This window comes from Pelophylax lessonae (assembly GCF_965119305.1).
Source record: "Pelophylax lessonae genome assembly, chromosome: 2".
NCBI lineage: Eukaryota > Metazoa > Chordata > Amphibia > Anura > Ranidae > Pelophylax > Pelophylax lessonae.
The window spans coordinates 153948624-153968106 of NC_138769.1; the positions used below are offsets into that span (position 1 = coordinate 153948624).

Below are 19483 nucleotides of genomic sequence, written 5' to 3' on the forward strand. Positions count from 1 at the left end.
TTATGTCACCTCTTACTTTATGTCACTTACTTTTTACTTCTCTACGCTTTTACTCATTAGTGCTATTTTACTACCTATTCATTGTCCAATGAGCAGGCAGGCAATGCAGGAAGCTGTAAGCATAAAGCAGGAGATAGTGGAATAATCTTTCTGTCTTAGCAGTGGGACTGCTGAATTGCAAAACAGGCTAAAGAAATGTACAAATTCATTGACATTTTGCATGTGTCTTTTGCATGTGGCATTTTGCGATTTTCCTGGAATCTCATTTTAAAGAATAAAACAACTGGGTTAAAAAATTTAGTGAATACCGGTTCTGCTGCTCTACAAAAATGTAATATGCAAAGAAGGCTTTTAATCTCATTGTAAATGTATCTGATTTTTTAAATTATACATAATTAGATTCCATTACCCCTGTCACCCATATGAAATACAGCAACTCATTTCTCTGACCAATTAACACTAATGTGTGCTGTAATGTTAATTGAGCTGTCACCTGGATGGTTGTCCTGTATGTGCTCTCGAGCCTTTTGAACAGTCTGCTGAAGATTCTGCAACCTGAGGACCAGCTGCTGTCTTCTTACAGTATGTGAACAGGACACATCGAAACAGCGCAGTTCATCATTTCCCTTGAAATAAAAAAAAAAAAAAAACTTTATATGCAGTGCATATACCAGGGATGATCAGTTAGAATTCTCTAGGTTGTAAAAATACCTTCAATGCAGCATGACACTTCTCACAGCAGAATTCACATGAAGCTTTAAGAGTGGGTCTCTGCTCCTCTGTGCAGGCCTTGCACTGGCAGACAAAGAAATACTGGTCCCTCAGCAACTTTTGTCTTTCTTCAAAGCCCATTTGTAATTTATGTGGTCCTAAAGAATATACAAACATTGACAGCAGTAGAAAGGGGCATTATTTACATCTACCTCCATTTACAACAGAAAGGGAGAGGGAATTTCTCCAAAGCGAGGAGAAATTCCCACTTGAACAGGTGTCTTCGCACCTCTCAACTTTCTGAGATGAGAAAAGGGACACTGTTAATAGCACAAAATATGCAGGCAAAAGGACATACTCTTGGCAAGGATTAACCCCCCACTTCCAACTTCCAGGAGCCCTTTAACTGGATCTTAATGCCAAGAGGCAAAGGAGGAGTTTCTGATGTGACTGCTGTGATTGGCTGTCAGTGGTCACATGATTGGGAGCCCATCAAACTGGTCACCAATCCTAAATATTAACTTGGAGCCGTCAGTGACAGCTCAGTCACTGTGCTTGAAGCACACTCAGAAAACAACAGTCCTGTGGACCCAAATATGTGGCAGCTGGCCAATCCAGGCCACCAGCCAATTTGCTGCATTTATGCGTTATGCTGCTGTGAAAAAGTTATTATGCAAAATAGAATTGGTTAAACCCACAAATTATTTTTTCACTCCCCTTCCTTTAAACTGGCTTTCCAAAAATGGAACATGTTCTCTCTATTACCGGGTTGTGAAAAATGTCTAATACTCCATAATTTTCTGTCTTCAGTTTTGAGACAAGTAGCAATAAAACTCTGCCAAAGGTTTACACCCTTCCAACCTTCCCAAATCCTGTCTTGTAAAGAGTTTTTCACAATTTTTACTTTCATTTTCTCTGTTATTTTTCCTGTTTGCCAGTTCCTGAAAAACTGATATAAGAATGCAGATTTTAAATTGCAAAATAAAGAAAGGTTAAAAAAATTGGATTTTTGACTTACCATAAAATCCATTTCTCTGACGTTCATTGACAGACACAGTCACTGTCAGACACTGACATTCTTGACCAATGGGTTGTGCTGCCCCCTACAGGAGTAGGACACTAGGCAGAAAAATCTTGCTACACCCATGGGCAGTCCCAGGGGGTATACTCCCTCTTCCTGCTATAGTCACTCAGTTTTGTTACAAGCAGTGTCAGGAGAATCATAACTCCACAGAGGGGTGGGTGCTGTGTCCGTCAATGAACATCAGAGAAATGGATTTTACGGTAAGTCAAAAATCCTATTTTCTCTTTCGATTATTGACGGACACAGCTCCTATCATTCTTGACCATTGGGAGGACCCAAAGCAGTGTCAAACATGAGGGGTGGGAAACAGCAAAAAATTCCCAAGGTTAAACAGTAGCCAAACAGGCGACAGGGGCACGTACCTGATGGCGTGGGAAGCCTCTATGCACGGAAAACCGCTGTCCTCACCTGACAGGGAGTGCCGTGAGCCAGGGACATGACACTGCAGCACCGCAGATTTGTCCTGTGAGGTAGCCACCTCACGGCTGCATCCCTGCAGCGAACAGGGATGGGTCGTTCGCAATGCCAGGGCGAGCCATAGCTGAACGCTCGATGGCGGGCTGGGGGTCCATCTGACCCTTTTGCTCTGGAGAACCAGGGCGGTCAGTCCGAATCCCAGCACCGCATGATCCATCTTCATCCGATGAGAAGACTAACACTAGAAGCTGACAAAATAAACAGCTAGTAAAGTAAGAGAAAAAACTGACATTTTCAAAGAAAATCAAATAAAAGATTAGGAAGGCTGAGACTGAAGCCCCAGCACAAGGTAAGCCTGACTACTCCTGACGCTAGGCAGATTAAAACTGAGTTGGGAGTGGTGATGCAGGGGGGGTATTGACCAGATGGAACAGCCCCCATGGGTGTGTATATGCTAATGCCTTTTGTCTTTCGACTAAAGGCCCGTACACACGTACCGATCGTCGGCCGACGACCGATCCGCCGATTGTAGGCTTGTTAGTATGATGCCTCCGACAGCCGTCAGCGCACATTCTGCCGACAAGAATCTGTCATGCAAGCATTAAAATTTTTGTATGCCGACACCAGAGCGGCCGATTGTTCGCCAGTCAGTACAGAATTCGGCCGACAGACCACAGATTTGCAAGATTGGGCATGCTCAGAAAAGAAAAAACACAGGGAAAGTTAACCATTACATGACATCACTTCTGCAGTCGGCTGTAGTCGGCGGACAAAATTCTTGTGCTGTCTTTGCACTTTTCAACAGACACCGACAGCCTGGGGACAAAAGACGGCCGATCGTTCGCCGACGATCGGTACGTGTGTACGGGGCTTAAGTCTATATGCCTAGCTACTCCTGCGGATGGGAAGTCAATACCCAACAGTGATGACTTAGAGGTAGCGGCGACTGTCGGAGGACGTAAGAGAAATGTAGCTTTATTGATGAAAACTAAGTGATTGGCAATCGTCATTTTCAAAACGGTGCTGCATTTTGGCACACAATTCAAAGCTCTTTATCTTGACAAGGTCAGGGAGATTCTGCAACATCTGCACTTTGTATGGAATCATTTTCACCTTCTTTCCCTCCAGACAGTGGGCTTTGAAATCTGCACTTCACAATTCACCCTCCACGTTGATTTTCCCAGGCTTCGTTAAATGGCAGTGCAAACACTATCAATGACGACTTCTGATACAGGTGGTAGTCCAGGACGTTTGCACAAACAGCCTGCAGTTTCAAAATGTTTATGTCAAATTGTAGATAGATTTTCTGGTTGGAGGTTTTTTTCCACATCATGATCAAAATTGCCATTACACAACAGTTACAGATTCTATTTTACTCAATTCAAGAATACAAAATGCAATCTCTACTGCAGACGCTGCCATTTTGACTGACTAGTCACGTGACACACGTGCCTACGCCACTTCCCTTAGCAGCGGGACACAAGCTTTAGGAGTACATCTACCCAACGGTTCCCAGTTGTGGTCAGTGTTCTCAACGGTTACTGTTTTACAGTATCTGGAAACTGTATACTTCTTTATGAATCCCCCTGTATTTTAAAGTGGTTCTAAAAATGTAAAAGTTTTTTTTTTTACCTTAATGCATTCTCAGCATTAGGTTAAAAAACTTTTTTAATAGTGGCTTCCCCCCAGCCCTACCTAAATACACACCTGAACCTGATCTAGGTCCAGGGTTGTTCATGTCTTCTTTTTAAAAGTTATTCTTGTTACAATTTTTTTTTAGAAAATTGTGCTACTTATTTTTAAAGTGGAAAAATTATTCTACCACTGTAAAAATTTCTTCTCCAGCTTCTCTCTATTGAAAATGAAAGACTGGGCAAAGCTTAGGGTGACGAAAATTCTCTGCACGTTTTACAGCCCAAAAATCCGTCTGAATACATTTTTCCTTATTACTCCTGTAGAATAGAAAATACATTAGTGGTACAACTGCATGGAGCTGCATTATAAGTAGGTGAAAATTGTTGAAACCAGCATCTACCCTCGCAAAAAAATATAATATCCATATCACACACCAACTTTCCTTTAATAAATCTAATTTCTTCTTCAGATTCACAGGAAGCATTTTATTGCATTAACTGACAAAAAAAAATAGCTCATATTTTGAGGTATTATTGCAGTTTACCTTAAAGCGACTGTCTAGAACAACATGTTTCAGGCAAAGAAAATAGTGAATAGTTACCTGTCCCCCCACCCATGCTGCGGATCTTAACTCTCTAGTGCTGTCAGAGAATTATTAAAAATGGGCACATTGTATGCTGTGAGGGATTTCACTGGCCCCTTTGTTTTTCCCTGTGATTTGCAGTGATGTTGAAAATATCATAAAAAAAGCATGAAGAGGTAGACAAGGCACTCAAAACTGTTGAATAAAGAGCTAGAAGAGGAAAGCCCCTATATAGCTGAACTAATTTTTGCCACACTGCAAAGCCAATCATTGCGGCATAGGTTCACTGCCCCTCCGCTTCCTTTGCATTTTAACCACTTCAGCCCCAGAACGTTTACCCCCCTTCATGACCAGGCCATTTTTTTTAAATACAGCGCTGTGTTATTTTAACTGACAATTGCGCAGTCCTGCGACACTGTACAGAAACAAAATTGATGTATTTTTTACCCCCACAAATAGAGCTCTCTTTTGGTGGTATTTAAGTGCAATGCATTTTTATTGAAATAATAAATAATACAAGAAAAGTTGTACATAGGTATATGTAAAACCTAAATGGTAAAGTCTTTAGAATGAATAATCTCGTAAATTGTGTGGACAATCCCAGAATTACCAAATTTTATAGCACCAACATCCCATAATATTGATCTTTTGGTGGTATTTGATCACCTCTGCAGTTTTTTTCTTTTTGCGCTAAACAAAACAAAGACCAACAGTTTTGAAAAAAAAAAGAAAATATATATTTTTTTTTAATTTTTGCTATAAAACGTGTAGAATAAAAAAAATGTAAAAAAAAATCTAAATTCTTCATCAATTTAGGCCAATATGTATTCTGCTACATGTTTTGGGTAAAACAAAATCCCAATCAACATATATTGATTGGTTTGTGCAAAAGTTATTGCATCTACAAACTATGGGATAGATTCATTGAATTTTTATTTTTTTTACTAGTAATGGTGGCAATCAGCGATTTTTAGCGGGACTTTGACATTGCGGCAGGTGAATCTGACACTAATTGACACTTTTTGGGGACCAGTGACACTAATACAGTGATCAGTGCTAAAAAAAAAAAAAAATTACTGTCACTCTACTAATGACATTGGCAGGGAAGGGGTTAACATCAAAGGGATAAATGTGTTCCCTGGGAGTGCTTGCTGACGGTGTGCGGGATGCTTTGACTGGGTGGGAAGACAGAGATCTGTGTTCCTGCCTAGCAGGAACACAAGATCTTCATCTTTCCATCTCACAGAACGGCAGTCTGCCTTGTGTACATAGGCAGACTGCAGTTCTGCCCCTCTCACAAACGACCATCGTGTGACGGTGAACATTGGGTCCGTTGTGTCCAATGACCGCGGTAGTGGGTCGCCAGTGGCGCACGCTCACCCCAGACCCAGTGCACAAAATGATGTACAGGTATACCATTTTGCGCGGGGGCTGTCTCCTCCTGCTCCTTGTAATGACAGCCGAGAGGCTTCTCAGCCACATCAGTTGTCATTACAAGACAGCCGACTGTCGGCTATGGACGTCGGTACCGGGGTGATGCCGTTAGCTGCAGGCATCACTCCGGTACATGCACTATCCTGAAATATGGGCAATATTGGTAACCTCCGGGGCCGATTCCGATATATCGGGAAAAGTGCATATCGGCCCCCCCATATATCGGCTTTGCCAATAATCGGTCGATCCCTAGTGTTAACGTGTGGAATATTGAGGCAGTTTATTAAAATCAATAGGATGCCAACGCACCAGAATGAATAAGAAAACAGACGTACCATTTTTAGAAAAAAAAAGGAAGTAAAGATAATGGCGCTTCACCATGTGTACTCATAAGTGAACATACAGATCTCTAAAGGACCATCTGAGACTGCATGAACAACATGAGAAAAAAAAACGACAAAAAAAAAAAAAAATACATAGAAGGAAAGCAAGCTCGTGGAGTGCATGCTGGCGCTAAACTAACAGGCCACATACGCACATGCTGTAGACTCCTAGTGCCAGGCTCAGGCACAGATACATGGGAGTGCAATATATCTTTTTTTATGCTCTTTTAAACATCAACAAACATACTACACTATAAAGTCCTTCTTTGTGTCTCTGGTGCAGTACATCCTCACTTCCTAGCTATAACCTGAGGGATCATTGGAGTGGAAAGATGTGAGCTCAGGAACCAATCTGGTTTTCCATAAAGCAAATTTTGACCTTCTGTAAAAAGGAGTCAAATACCTGTGGTGAATTGCCAACTACCCTCCGAGCACCTGTGGTGAAGCAAATAGAAAATATATGCATCGAGAAGCACTTTATACAATTTGTTTTGGGCACAGTTACATTGGATTTCAGTTTGCATTCACTGTTTTAATATATTTTTTCTATGTATTTCTTTATGTAGTTTGTTTCACTCATGTTGTACATACAGTCTCAGATGGTCCTTTAGAGATATGTAATTTCACTTATGAGTACACACGGTTAAGCGCCATTATGTTTGCTTACTTTTTTTCAATTCTTGAAGTGTTTTTTAGCACTTATTAAAAAGGGCAGCTATTCACTTTCCGATGTCACATCTAGGGCGCCATTATTTGCCACAATGCACCATTTTTAACCACAGAGCACAACAAGCCAGAGTAGTGTGTTTAAATTAACTGTGGTTCCATGAAAAGCATATCAGGTTCCTTCTTACTAACACATAAACATGTATGGTGTTTTAATGCACCCAATACAGCAACGCATAGGTATGATGCCAGCTCAAGCCTTTAAGATTTAAAGTGGTTTTACAGCAAAAAAAAGTTTATTTTTAACCTAAAGGGTTACTAAACCCACACCAGTAAAATCAGTTTTGTATATGCAGTAAAGCATTCTTGTTATACTCACTGTGGAACCTAAGGGGTTAATCCTCCACATTGTGTAAAAAGGCTGTTTGAACCTGTCTTCTCTGATCCTCCCCTTATTCCCCTGTCCCTAATCCATCTTCTGATCCTCCCCTTATTCCCCTGTCCCCAATCCATCTCCTGATAAGACAGAGCCTTATTTGGTTTTATTTTTTTCCCATGGGAGGGTGCATGTGATCAGCACAGGGCAAATCAGCACTCTTCAGACAGAGGGCCCCTAAGAGTGCAGCCTCATAGGACAGTCAGAGTAGAATTAAAACTCCTCCTACAAGCTTTAGCCAGTGCTCGATCAGACACTGATAGAAGTCACAAGACTGCTATATACAGCTGTTGAGAAAAGGTATTTAGCAGTTTATGTTTACTAAAATAATGGGATTTTTGTCTTACTGTAAAACCCATTTCTCTGATGTTCATTGACGGACACAGCTCCTGATCTTCTTAACCATTGGGTTATACTGTCCCCTACAGGAGTAGTACACTAGGCAGAAAAAAAGCTTGACTACGCCTATGGGCAGTCCCAGGGGGTACACTACCACTCACAGCTATAGGCACTATGTTTTGTTACCAGCGGTGTCAGAAGAAATCCACAGAGGGGTGGGTGCAGTGTCTGTAAATGAACATCACAGAAATGGATTTTACGGTAAGACAAAAATCCCATTTTCTCTATCGTTCATTGACGGACACAGCTCCTGATCTTCCTAACCATTGGGAAGTCCCAAAGCAGTGTTAAACATGAGCGGTGGGAACAGCGGAAAAAAATCCCCCAAGGCTAAACCATAGCCAACCAGGTAACATGGAGCTCAACCAAGAACAACTGGAGCTCACCTGAAAAACACAATACACCCTCAAAGAGGACCAGGTCCTCTAAACAGCAGCCTGCAAAACCTTGCGGCCAAAGGAAGCATTCACAGATGCCAACACATTCACTTTATTAAATTTTGTAAAGGTGTGCACAGAAGACCAGGTAACCGCCTTGCAAACCTGCATCACTGACGCCTGATGGAGAGCCCAGGTGGTACCAAGTTTCCTAGTAGAGTGCACCGTAACAGGAAAAGGAGGAACCGGACCCTTAACTGAATAGGCTTGAAACATGGTCTGTCTAAACCATCTGGAAATGGTCGCAGCAGAAGCGAACAACCCCTTCCGAGGTTCGTCTATGAGCACAAATAGTGAGTCTGACTTCCTAAAAGACTTCATAGCTGCCAGGTACACCCTAATTGCCCGAACCACAACCAAGAAATGCAAGACAATTTCCTTAGGATGTTTTGGCATTGGACACAGGGAAGGCAACACAATGCCTTCATTCAAATAAAAAAAAAAAAAGACAACCTTTGGAAGGAATGACGGACAGAGGCGAAGAACCACCTTATCTCTGTGAACCATCAAGTAAGGTGAACGACAAGATAACGCTGCCAGCTCTGACACCCTGCATGCAAAAGTGATTGCCACCAAAAAGGCCACCTTCTGGTATAATGTAAGCAGGGGAACCTCCCAAGGATTTTCAAAAGGAGGTTTCTAGAGGACTGAGAGCACCAAATCGAGGTCCCAAGGCGGCAATGGAGACAGCACCGGGGGAGCTAAGTGTCAAACTCCCTGGATAAAAGTACACACCAAGGAAAGTGTGGCCAATGGTCGTTGAAAGAAGACTGCCAAGGCTGAGACCTGGCCCTTGATAGTAGGTGCTGCCCCTTTGGAGGAAGGTCAATATCTGAGCCACCGAAAAGGAACGAGGATTAACCCCAAGAGACTCACACCATGCAATGTAAGACTTTAATGTACGATGGTAGATCTTCCTAGGAAGTAGATTTTCTAGCTTTTAACAGAGTAGGAATCACTGAATCAGACAAACCTCTATTTTTTAGCACCTGGCTTTCAACAGCCAAGCTGTTAAAGCCAGCTACTGTAAAGCAGGATCGAACATTGGCCCTTGGGACAGCAGATCTTCCCTGAGAGGTAGTCTCCAAGGAAGATCGGCGTACCAAGATCAGCGAGGCCAGTCTGGAGCCACTAAGGTGGATGGAACTCCTTCTGCCTCGATCCTGCGCAGAATTCTTGGCAGAAGTTTCAGAGGGGGAAAGGCGTAAATCAGACCATACTGACTCCACGGGGCCACCAGCATGTCTGTGGCTTCTGCCAGAGAGTCCTGAGACCATGCCACAAACCTCTGCACACCTTTCTGTTGAGACGAAAGGCCAACAGATCCACCTCGGGAGTACCTCCCTGGAGGCACAACTGATGAAACACCTCCGGATGAAGTGACCATTCCCCTGGTCCAACCCCTGTCAACTGCCAATTTTTCACCCCCGGAATGTGTACAGCAGATAGCTGGAACAAAACGTTCTGCCCACCTTAAAATGCAGGCTACTTCCGGGCCACCAGAACACTTCTGGTGCCCCCTTGGTGATTGACATAGGCCACAGCTGTGGCATTGTCCGAATGAATTCACACTTGACACCCCTGAAGACCATCCACCCAATAATCCAGACAAAGTCTGATTGCTCGGAGCTCCAGGACATTGATCGGCAGTCTAGACTTTTCCAGTGTCCAGACCCCCTCAGCAGAATCTCTTCCGAGGACGTCTCCCCACCCAGACAGGCTGGCATCCGTGGTGACCACCGTCCAGTACAGGGGGAGAAATGATTTGCCCTGGTGAAGTGCCGGAGAATGAAGCCAACAGATCAGGGACCCTCTCCTACTATGGCTCAGCTGAGTCAGTGTTTATAGACTGTGGATACTTGTCCCATTTGACCAGAATCTCTCTTTGCAGAGATCTCGTGTGGAACTGTGCAAACAAAACCTCCTCGAAGGCAGACACCATCAGGCCCAGCACCCGCATGTAAGTCCGAAGGAATGACCGTCTGCTGGACAACAGAAGTTGAATTACTTCCTACAGTTTCTGGAGTTTTTCCAGAGGAAGGAACACTCTGGCTAATGCCGATTCCAGAGTCAGATCCTGTATCAGTTGTGGATATTTTTAACTGATTCATGACAAAATGTTCCCATACATGTGCCAACACTTTTGTGAAGACCCGAGGAGCAGAGGTGAGACCAAAGGGTAACGCCACAAACTAATAATGCTCCTCTCCCACGGCAAAGTGGAGGAAGCGCTGGTGACCAACACATATTGGAATGTGAAGGTAAGCGTCCTTGATGTCGATAGAAGCAAGAAGATCCCCCTGATACTGGGATGCCACTACTTCAGGAATGGACTCCGTTCAGAACTTCTGCACCCGTACAAAGCAGTTTAGCACCTTGAGGCCCAGAACTGGATGCACCTTGCTCTCCTTCCTGGGGACTGTAAACCGGTTTGAATAAAAACCCCTGAAAATTTTCCGAAGTCAGAACCGGGACGATCACCCCTTGACTCAGCAAGTCTTGCACTGTCCCAAAGAAACCCCATAAGCGGTCTGGGGACAGGTGCAATTTGGAGGGAAAGAAACCTTTCCGGAGGGTAGGAACGAAACTCGATCATATGACCGTATGGCTTTGTGGACCCACTTGTCCTGTACCAGGGAGGTCCACGGGTCCAGAGACCAGCGAAGACACCCCCCACCCCACATACGGATAAGGGCGCCCCTTCATGCTGAGAGAGCCTTGTCCGCAGGTCTGGAGAAGCCTGCTCTCGGCTTACCAGACAAAGGTTCGTTCGGATCCTCCGGAGGAGGCCCTGAAGGGTTTTGATCCCTTGTCTTGAGACCCTGAGGGACGAAAAAACTTCTTATGAGCCGAGAAGGATGGACCACGTCTGACAGGGATACTTGCCCTTACTAGCCTGTGGAAGAAAAGTACTCCCCCCCCCTTTGAAACCCTTAGGCTACATTCACACCTGAGCGTAGCGTTTTTCGCGCGTTTTTTACCGCGATTTTACCGCGATTTTTGCGGCGTTTTTTACCGCGATTTTTGTGCAGGCGTTTTTAGATTGAATAGAGATCAATGGAAAACGCCTGTAATCTGCCCAAAAAGAAGCTCATGTACTTTTTTGAGCGTTGGGCGTTTTGTATACAGCTTCAAAACGCTCAGATGTGAACAGGGGCCATTGAAATGAATAGGATTTGTCTTGTTGGGCGTTTTGAGAGCTGATCCTAGAGCAGAAAAACGCCCCAAAAACGCCCCAAAACGCCTACATGTGAACGGAGCCTTAATGAGGTCATCCAGGGAAGCTCCAAACAGGCGATCCCCCTGGAAGGGGAGATCAGATAAGGCCTTCTTAAAAGTCTGGTCTGCAGACTAGCATTTAAGCCAAATAACATGCCTAAGGACTACTGCTGAGACAGACAGACAGCCTTGCAATCAGAGGAGCCGCATCCAAAGATGTGGGAAAGGGGAACACCCTTTCCACTTTGGAGGGCTAGTGGGTGTAAAAGGAACCAATGCGGCAGCAGCCGCATCCTCTCTTTTTAAAGTCTCACGCACAGATACAATCAGTGCACCCACCAGTGCCTTTTCATGTGCGGCTACAAGAGCAGAGGAATCATCCTCACTATCGGAGAAATCAGGGTGACTCGCGTCCGTGGTGGCCGAATCAGATTCAGGATCTGATGAGACAAAGGACAGGAGAAGGCGGGGGACGCTTTTTGCTAGCCCATTTCCTCAGGACCAAATCCACCTTGGACACCAAAGACTCCAGGACCGCCGTCAGTGCAGTAAGGAATTGTTGGAACCCAGAGGGTCCGGCAGCCCCTAAGAGGGGATCAGGTGGGGAAATGTGCTCCAGGAACTCCATGAGTGAAAAAGAGGGACCCACAAAAAAAGGTGTAAAACACTGTAAGGGACACCCCCCCCCCTGCCATGCCTGGCAGCACCACAGGTCGCCAGGCACAGAGCACGAGGACCCCACCAGACTCACAACCTGCACACACATGCGGCGAAGGGTAAGAGAAAGATCAAGGAATCAGCACCAGGGGATTGGGAGGGGCTCCAACCGCCGAAATCACCGCCCATATATGCTTCACAGTCATGGCTACCACTATTAGCAATGAGAAACCACTAGAAAATGGCCACCGAGGCTACACAAACATGGCCGCCGAAACCACAACCCACAGGCTACAAAAAAATGGCTGCCAAGAACCCTGAAAACGACACCAGCAGGAACGGAGGCCCTGACAGGAGCCCCCTCCCAAATGCCACCCACCCCCATCACCGACTTAGCACCCCAGACCAACCTGAAAAGGTGGTATGGCCACCCATGGTGGGGGGGAGGGGTAGGCATATGAGGGTTGAAGTGTTCGCAGGGACCAGCGAGAGAGGGGGGATGCTGCATGGGACGGAGGAGAACCCGGGGGTCTGACCATCCCAGGAAGGGGCCGCCCACGTCCACCCCAAAACCCTCTAGGGGAGAGGGGGGGTGGACAGCTACTTACCATACCAGGAACAGGGTGGGCACTGCTCCAGAGAGAACCTCCTCTCCATCGAAATGGGGGGCTGTCGGCCAGGAGGAACGCTGCGACTCATTATAATGCGACCTCGTGAGACGCAGACCAGCCCCTGTCCAGTGGGGGTATGTCACGGCCAACCTAGCACGGAGCTGAGGCCTGTGCATGCTGGCTGGCCACACTGGGGTGACCACTGTATTTTAAAAAATATCCAGCCTGTCGCCCAGTCTAGCAGTTGATTGTAGATTCTCAAGGGAAAAATAGAAAAAGCCATTAAAAAAGGAAAAAATTGCCAGGACCGGAGATCCCAGCAAGAAACTAGGTCCTTACTCCTGACTAGGTAGAGAGTGGGAGTATATCCCCTGGGACTGCCTATAGGCGTAGTCAAGCCTTTCTTCAGCCTAGTGTCCTACTCCTGTAGGGGGCAGTATAACACGATGGTTAAGAAGACCAGGAGCCGTGTCTGTCAATGAATGAAAGAGAAAAATGCATTTCCATGTTCTGTGTACTGTGGGAGACCAGTTCTAGTGAATGCAGAGTCCTGGATTTAGTAACACTTTAATGCATTTCCAGCATTAAGGTACAAAATGTTTTGTCTCTGTATTCACTTTGCAAAGAATACCCAACTGCATTCAAGGAAAATAAAAACTGATTTTTTATTTGCACATGATTGGATGATAGAAGTCAGCAGAACTTCTCCTCATTTACTAAGCTTTGGAGCAACTTGCAGGGTACAACTGAACTTCCAAAGTGCACAGTAAATTTGCCTTTGGTAAATCCACAGGACGGTCTAATAAAGAAACATATAAAAATTTACTAATACAAATGATTTACGTATATAAAGACAAGGTACACAGTTTTCGGCAACCATGATTAACTGTGTACAACAACAGGACTGTACAGCTTAAAGTGGTCGTAAAGGTAATTTTTTTTTAGTGAAAAAAATGGATGTTATATTTACCTTCTCTGTGAAACGATATTACTTAGAGCGGTTCCTTACCTTTTCTTTTGGTGGTCCCCCACTGGCGCTGTCTTCTTCTCCTTCTCTCTTCCAATCGTCCTCATAGCAGGCCACATGCTATATTAGCACGCTCCCAAGCCGCTTTGTGTCTGTCCATAGACACACACAGACCGGCTCGGCCACATCCCCTGCTCCATCCTTACAGGATTGGACAGAGAGAAGCAGAAGCTTGGAACTCCTGCTGCTCTCAATGTAGCCTATGAGAGCAAGAAGAGAGGACAGAAGAATTGCAGCCAGGCACAGCTCTGGATCAATGAAGGACTCTGGTAAGTTATAAGGGGTAGGAGTGGGCTAGGACAGATAGGCAATGCATTAAGGTAAAAAAGAAAAAATCTGTTTAAGTTTAGAACACCTTTAACCACTACACGACCGCCCACCGCAGCCGCACCTGGGCAAAGTGATGTAGTACTACGTCGCTCACTCAGAAGACTCTAGGGGGCACGAGAGCGTCAGGGAGCCAGTATGTGTGGGAGGCGGCTCCGATGGCCGCCGGCCACTCGTGATCTCCCGCAGCTGAGAGAGAAGGACAGACGGCTGATGTAAACACAGCCGTCTGTGTCTGTCATTTTCCCTGAAGTGATCACAGAGGCTATGTGATCCTGCTATATAGGATCGTATGTCTCTGTGATGACTTCACAAGCCACGCCCCCTGACAGTTAGAATCATGACCCTAGGGATACATTGATCACCCATACTGTTAACCCCTTCCCTGCCAGTGTCATTTTTACAGTAAAAATACATATTTTTAGCACTGATTACTGTAGTAATGTCACTGGTACCCCCAAAAGTGTCAAAAATGTCAGTTAGGGGTCCGATCTGTCCACCGCAATGTCGAAGTGCCACAAAAAAAAAAAAAAAATTCGCAGATCGCCGCCATTACTAGTAAAAAATAAAAAAAACATAAATCTTTCCCGTAGTTAGTAAACGCAATAACTTTTGCGCAAACCAATCAAAATTATCGCTTATTGCGATTTTTTTTTTACCAAAAATATGCAGCAGAAAACAAATTGGCCTAAAATGTTAAAAAAGTTAGATTTTTACATTTTTTGGGGGAGGAATTTCATATAAAAGAATGTGAAAAATATTGTTATTTTTTCAAAACTGTAATTTTTTTGTTTATAGTGCACAAAATAAAAATTGCACAGGTGATCAAATACCACCAAAAGAAAGCTCTATTTGTGGGAAAAACTGAATTTTTGTAAAATCTTACCTGTAAAATTCCTTTCTCTGAGTCCTCCGACAGTCGCCGCCTCTTCATATTCGTCACATATGGGGTATTAGACTTTGCTCCGAAGGAGTAGCTAGGCAACAGAATATGTTAACAATAAAGCTTTAACATATCCCACCCTCAAGGGGTGGTCCCCTCAGTCAATACCCTCCTACTTCCTGCAACCATATCTCAGTTTTAGTGGAATAGCAGTAGAGTATACATTCGAACCCCAAAAGAGGGGCGGGGGCGGCGACTGTCGGAGGACTCAGAGAAAGGAATTTTACAGGTAAGATTTTACAAAAATTCAGTTTTCTCTTACGTCCTCCGACAGTCGCCGCCTCTTCATATTCGTCACATATGGGGACGTCCCAAAGCAGTGCAAACATGAGGGGTGGGAAACGCATCCGCGCCGAAAGGCAACGCAGTCTCCACATCAAAGAAAGGAACCTTACCAAAGGAAGGAACCCAGCTGGGCAACAGCAAAAATAAGTGCTCAACAGGAGCAACAACCCAGGAAAAGACAAAAAAAAACCAGGGGATACAAAAAACTATCCCAACAGCCAGGAGTCCCCAACAAGGGACCCTATGGAACAGCCGCACTAAGAACCTTGCGGCCAAAGGAAGCATCCGCCGATGCCTGAACATCTACTTTGTAGAATTTTGTGAAAGTGTGCACGGTCGACCAAGTCGCCGCCTTACACACCTGGGCTACAGAAGCCCCATGACGGCAGGCCCAAGACGTACTCAGAGATCTAGTAGAGTGCGCCTTCACAGGCACAGGGGGAACCTTCCCCTGCAAGGCATAGGCCTGTTCAATGGTCTGCCTGATCCAATTGGCGATGGTAGAGGCCGAAGCCGCCATGCCCTTCCGAGGACCCTCCGGAAGAACAAACAAGGAGTCCGTCTTACGAAAAGACTCAGTCGATTTAAGGTAAACCCTTATCGCCCGAACAACATCCAGAGAGTGCAATCTCACCTCCTTTGGATGTTTAGGCTTCTTGCACAACGAAGGCAAAACAATATCCTCGTTAAGATGGAATTCCGAAACTCGTTTCGGCAGAAAAGAAGGATTAGGTCGCAAGACCACCTTATCCAAATGAACAACCAGGTACGGAGACTTGCAGGACAAAGCCGCCAGTTCCGACACTCTGCGAGCCGAAGTGATCGCCACCAAAAAGGCGACCTTTTTGGACAACATAGACAACGAGATCTCCCTGATCTGTTCAAAAGGAGCACGTTGTAACACAGATAGAACAAGATTCAAGTCCCAAGGGGGCAAAGGATCCCTCCTAGGAGGAACCAGATGCCGCACACCCTGAATAAAGGTGCCAACCAAGGAGTTGGAAGCCACGGGACGTTGAAACAGAACGGCCAGCGCAGACACCTGACCCTTTATCGTAGCCAGCGCCAAACGCTGATCGACACCCGTCTGAAGGAAAGACAGCACACGGGAAACCGAGTAAGTGCGGGGTGAAAACCCCCTGGACTCACACCAGGCAAAATAGGCCTTCCAAGTACGGTAATAAACCTTCCCCGAGGAAGACTTCCTCGCGTTGATCAAAGTATGAACGACCTCTTTAGAGAGACCCCTCTCCATCAGGACCTCGGTCTCAACAGCCAGGCCGTCAAAGCCAGCGACTGTAAAGCAGGATGGTAAATCGGTCCTTGAGACAGTAGATCGTCTCGAAGAGGCAGACGCCAAGGGGCGTCGACCGCCAGATTCACGAGGTCTGCGTACCAGGACCGGCGAGGCCAGTCCGGTGCCACAAGAATCACCGTGCTGCGTTCCGAGTGTAACCTGCGAAGGAACCTGGACAGCAACTGAATCGGTGGAAACGCGTACATCAGCCTGTACTGATGCCACGGGGCCACTAACGCGTCCGACGCGTCTGCTCGAGGGTCGCGCGTCCTTGCCACGAACCTCTTCACCTTGTAGTTGAGGCGAGACGCGAACAGGTCCACATCTGGAAGACCCCACTTCGCGCACAACATCTGGAAGACAGCCGGGTGGAGAGACCATTCCCCCTGATCCAGGGTCTGGCGACTCAGATAGTCCGCCTGCCAGTTCTCCACTCCCGGAATGTGAACCGCCGTTATCGCCGGGACATGAGTCTCGGCCCAAGACAGAATGTCGGCCACTTCTCGAGCCGCTCGGGCACTCCTGGTGCCCCCTTGGTGGTTGATGTAGGCCACCGCCGTGGCATTGTCCGTCTGCACCCGAACCGGGCAGCCCTGCAGCCGGTCCGTCCAGCGATGAAGACAGAGCCTTATCGCACGCAATTCCAGAATGTTGATCGGGAGGGAAGACTCCCCCTCCGACCAGGTCCCCTGGGCGGACAGAACGCCCAGAACACCACCCCAGCCCGACAGGCTGGCATCCGTGGTGATTACCGTCCACGAGATCGGACGAAACGACTTGCCCCCGGACACCAACGTGGACTGGAGCCACCGCAGAAGGTTTTCCGTGGTGTGATGACCCAACGAGATCTGAAGATCCAGAGATTGAGTTCGCCCGTCCCACCTGGACAGGATCTCCGCTTGGAGACCCCGCGTGTGAAACTGCGCGAAAGGAATCGCCTCGAAGGCCGAGACCATCAATCCCAGACATCTCATACACGTCCGCAGAGACGAGTGTGGAACGTCCCTGAGGGACCTGACTTCCTCCTGAAGAGCCCTGAGTTTGTCTTCCGGCAGGAAGACCTTCGCCTGCACCGAGTCCAGTATCATTCCCAGATAGGGGAGACGAACCGACGGACTCAGTGTCGACTTTGGAACATTTATCGTCCAACCAAACTCCTGCAGAGTTTGCATTGTGACAGACAGGTCCTTCTCCAGACCCTGTCTGGTCGCAGACCGAACCAGAATGTCGTCCAGATACCCCAGGACAGAAATGCCCTGGGCCCTCAATAATGCCAGAACCGGTGCAAGCACCTTGGTGAAGACCCGCGGAGCCGAGGCGAGACCAAAGGGCAACGCCACGAACTGGTAGTGATCCTCCGCAATGGCAAATCGAAGGTATCTCTGATGACCCTCGAATATGGGGATGTGAAGGTACGCATCCTTCAAATCGATGGAGGCCATGAATTCCCCCGGAACCAGGGCAGCCACCACCGAGCGCAGGGATTCCATGCGGAACTTGCGAACCCGCACAGAGCGGTTCAGAGCCTTCAAGTCCAGAATCGGACGAACCTTGCCCTCCTTCCTGGGCACGGTGAACAGATTGGAATAAAACCCCCGAAATCTGTCCCGATGAGGCACCGGAACCACCACTCCCTGAGCCCTCAGGTCCCGCACCGCCAGGTGCAAATCCCGCAGGCGCTCTGGAGACAGTTGAAGATTTGAGGGAAAAAATCTGCTCTCCGGCCGAGAGAGAAACTCGATCTTGTAACCAGATCGAACGATTTCCAGAACCCATCTGTCCCGCACACGGGCCAACCAGGGCTGAAGAAAACCGAGCAAGCGTCCCCCCACCCCAAAACTGGGTGAGGGCGCCCCTTCAGGCCGAACTGTTATGGGCAGCAGGTCCGGATTGGCCGGACTTCTGTTTCCCAGACCAGGGCTTCTTCTGAGAGCCTTGGCCTTTGAACGGTTTGCCCTTGTAGTGCGGCCGAAAGGCACGAAAGGACCCCTGAGGGGGCCGAAAATTTGCATGCTTCTTCCCAGAAGCCCCCTTAGCCTTGGGGAAATGGGGCAAGAGAGTGCTCTTACCCCCGGTGATCCCCTTAATCAACACATCCAGGGACTCCCCAAAAAGGCGAGACCCATCATAAGGTAGATTGGCTAAGGTCTTACGTGAAGATTGGTCCACCGACCAACATTTCAACCAAACCAGGCGGCGAGACAACACCGCCACGCTGTGCACACGTGCAGCCAACGGAATCAGGTCCAGGTCCGCATCACACAGATACATGACACCCTGGTGGATCTGATCCACCATATCCAGGGTCGCCGCCGAGGCCGAATCGGCCACTAGGACGCGCCTAAGCATCTGCGTCCAACTTGCGATCGCCTGGGCCGCCATGAGAGAAGCAAACAGAGCCTTAAGCATAGAACCCGTAACAGAATAAGTATGACGGGCAAGAGACTCCAGTCTCCTATCCGTGGCATCACGGAAAACAGGGGAACCCTCTGCAGGAATCGCAGTGGCTTTGTTCAAAACCGCAATTGCATGATCCACTGGCGGAGGCACACACCACCGTTCATCAGTGGCAGGCGAGAAAGGATAACGCAGCTTGAATTTACTTGGTACCGCAAAAGGCTTGCGCAGATCGCGCCATTGATCCTTAACAGCGCGCTGAAAATCAGCATTGCAGGGAAAAACCTGCGGCGTCCTGCGTTTTCTCTGCGTCCCATAAGCCGCCAAGGCAGCGGGGGGACACACTTCGTCCTGCAAACGTAGCGTCTGCTTAATGGAAGCAATCAACTCATCCATGATTGCAAGCTCTTCAGGCGAGCCAGGGGGAGAATTATCAACCCCCTCAACTTCAGCCTCTACCTCAGACCCCACTAGATCAAGTGAGGAGCGGGACCCCGATAGGGGGGTCCCTGCCAGAACAGCCCCATCACCTTCA

At 47.1% G+C, this 19483-nt stretch overlaps 1 protein-coding gene across 1 annotated transcript in view; it reads right to left on the minus strand.

The window, feature by feature from the left end:
• SMYD4 (SET and MYND domain containing 4) overlaps window positions 1-19483 on the minus strand; it is a 101061-nt gene that overhangs the window by 13787 nt on the left and 67791 nt on the right. The window contains exons 7-8 of the mRNA XM_082246284.1: window positions 712-869; window positions 494-626 (exon numbers count right to left, since the gene is read on the minus strand). Of these exons, the coding sequence (XP_082102410.1) occupies window positions 494-626; window positions 712-869 (291 nt within the window). The remainder of the gene's footprint in view (window positions 1-493; window positions 627-711; window positions 870-19483) is intronic.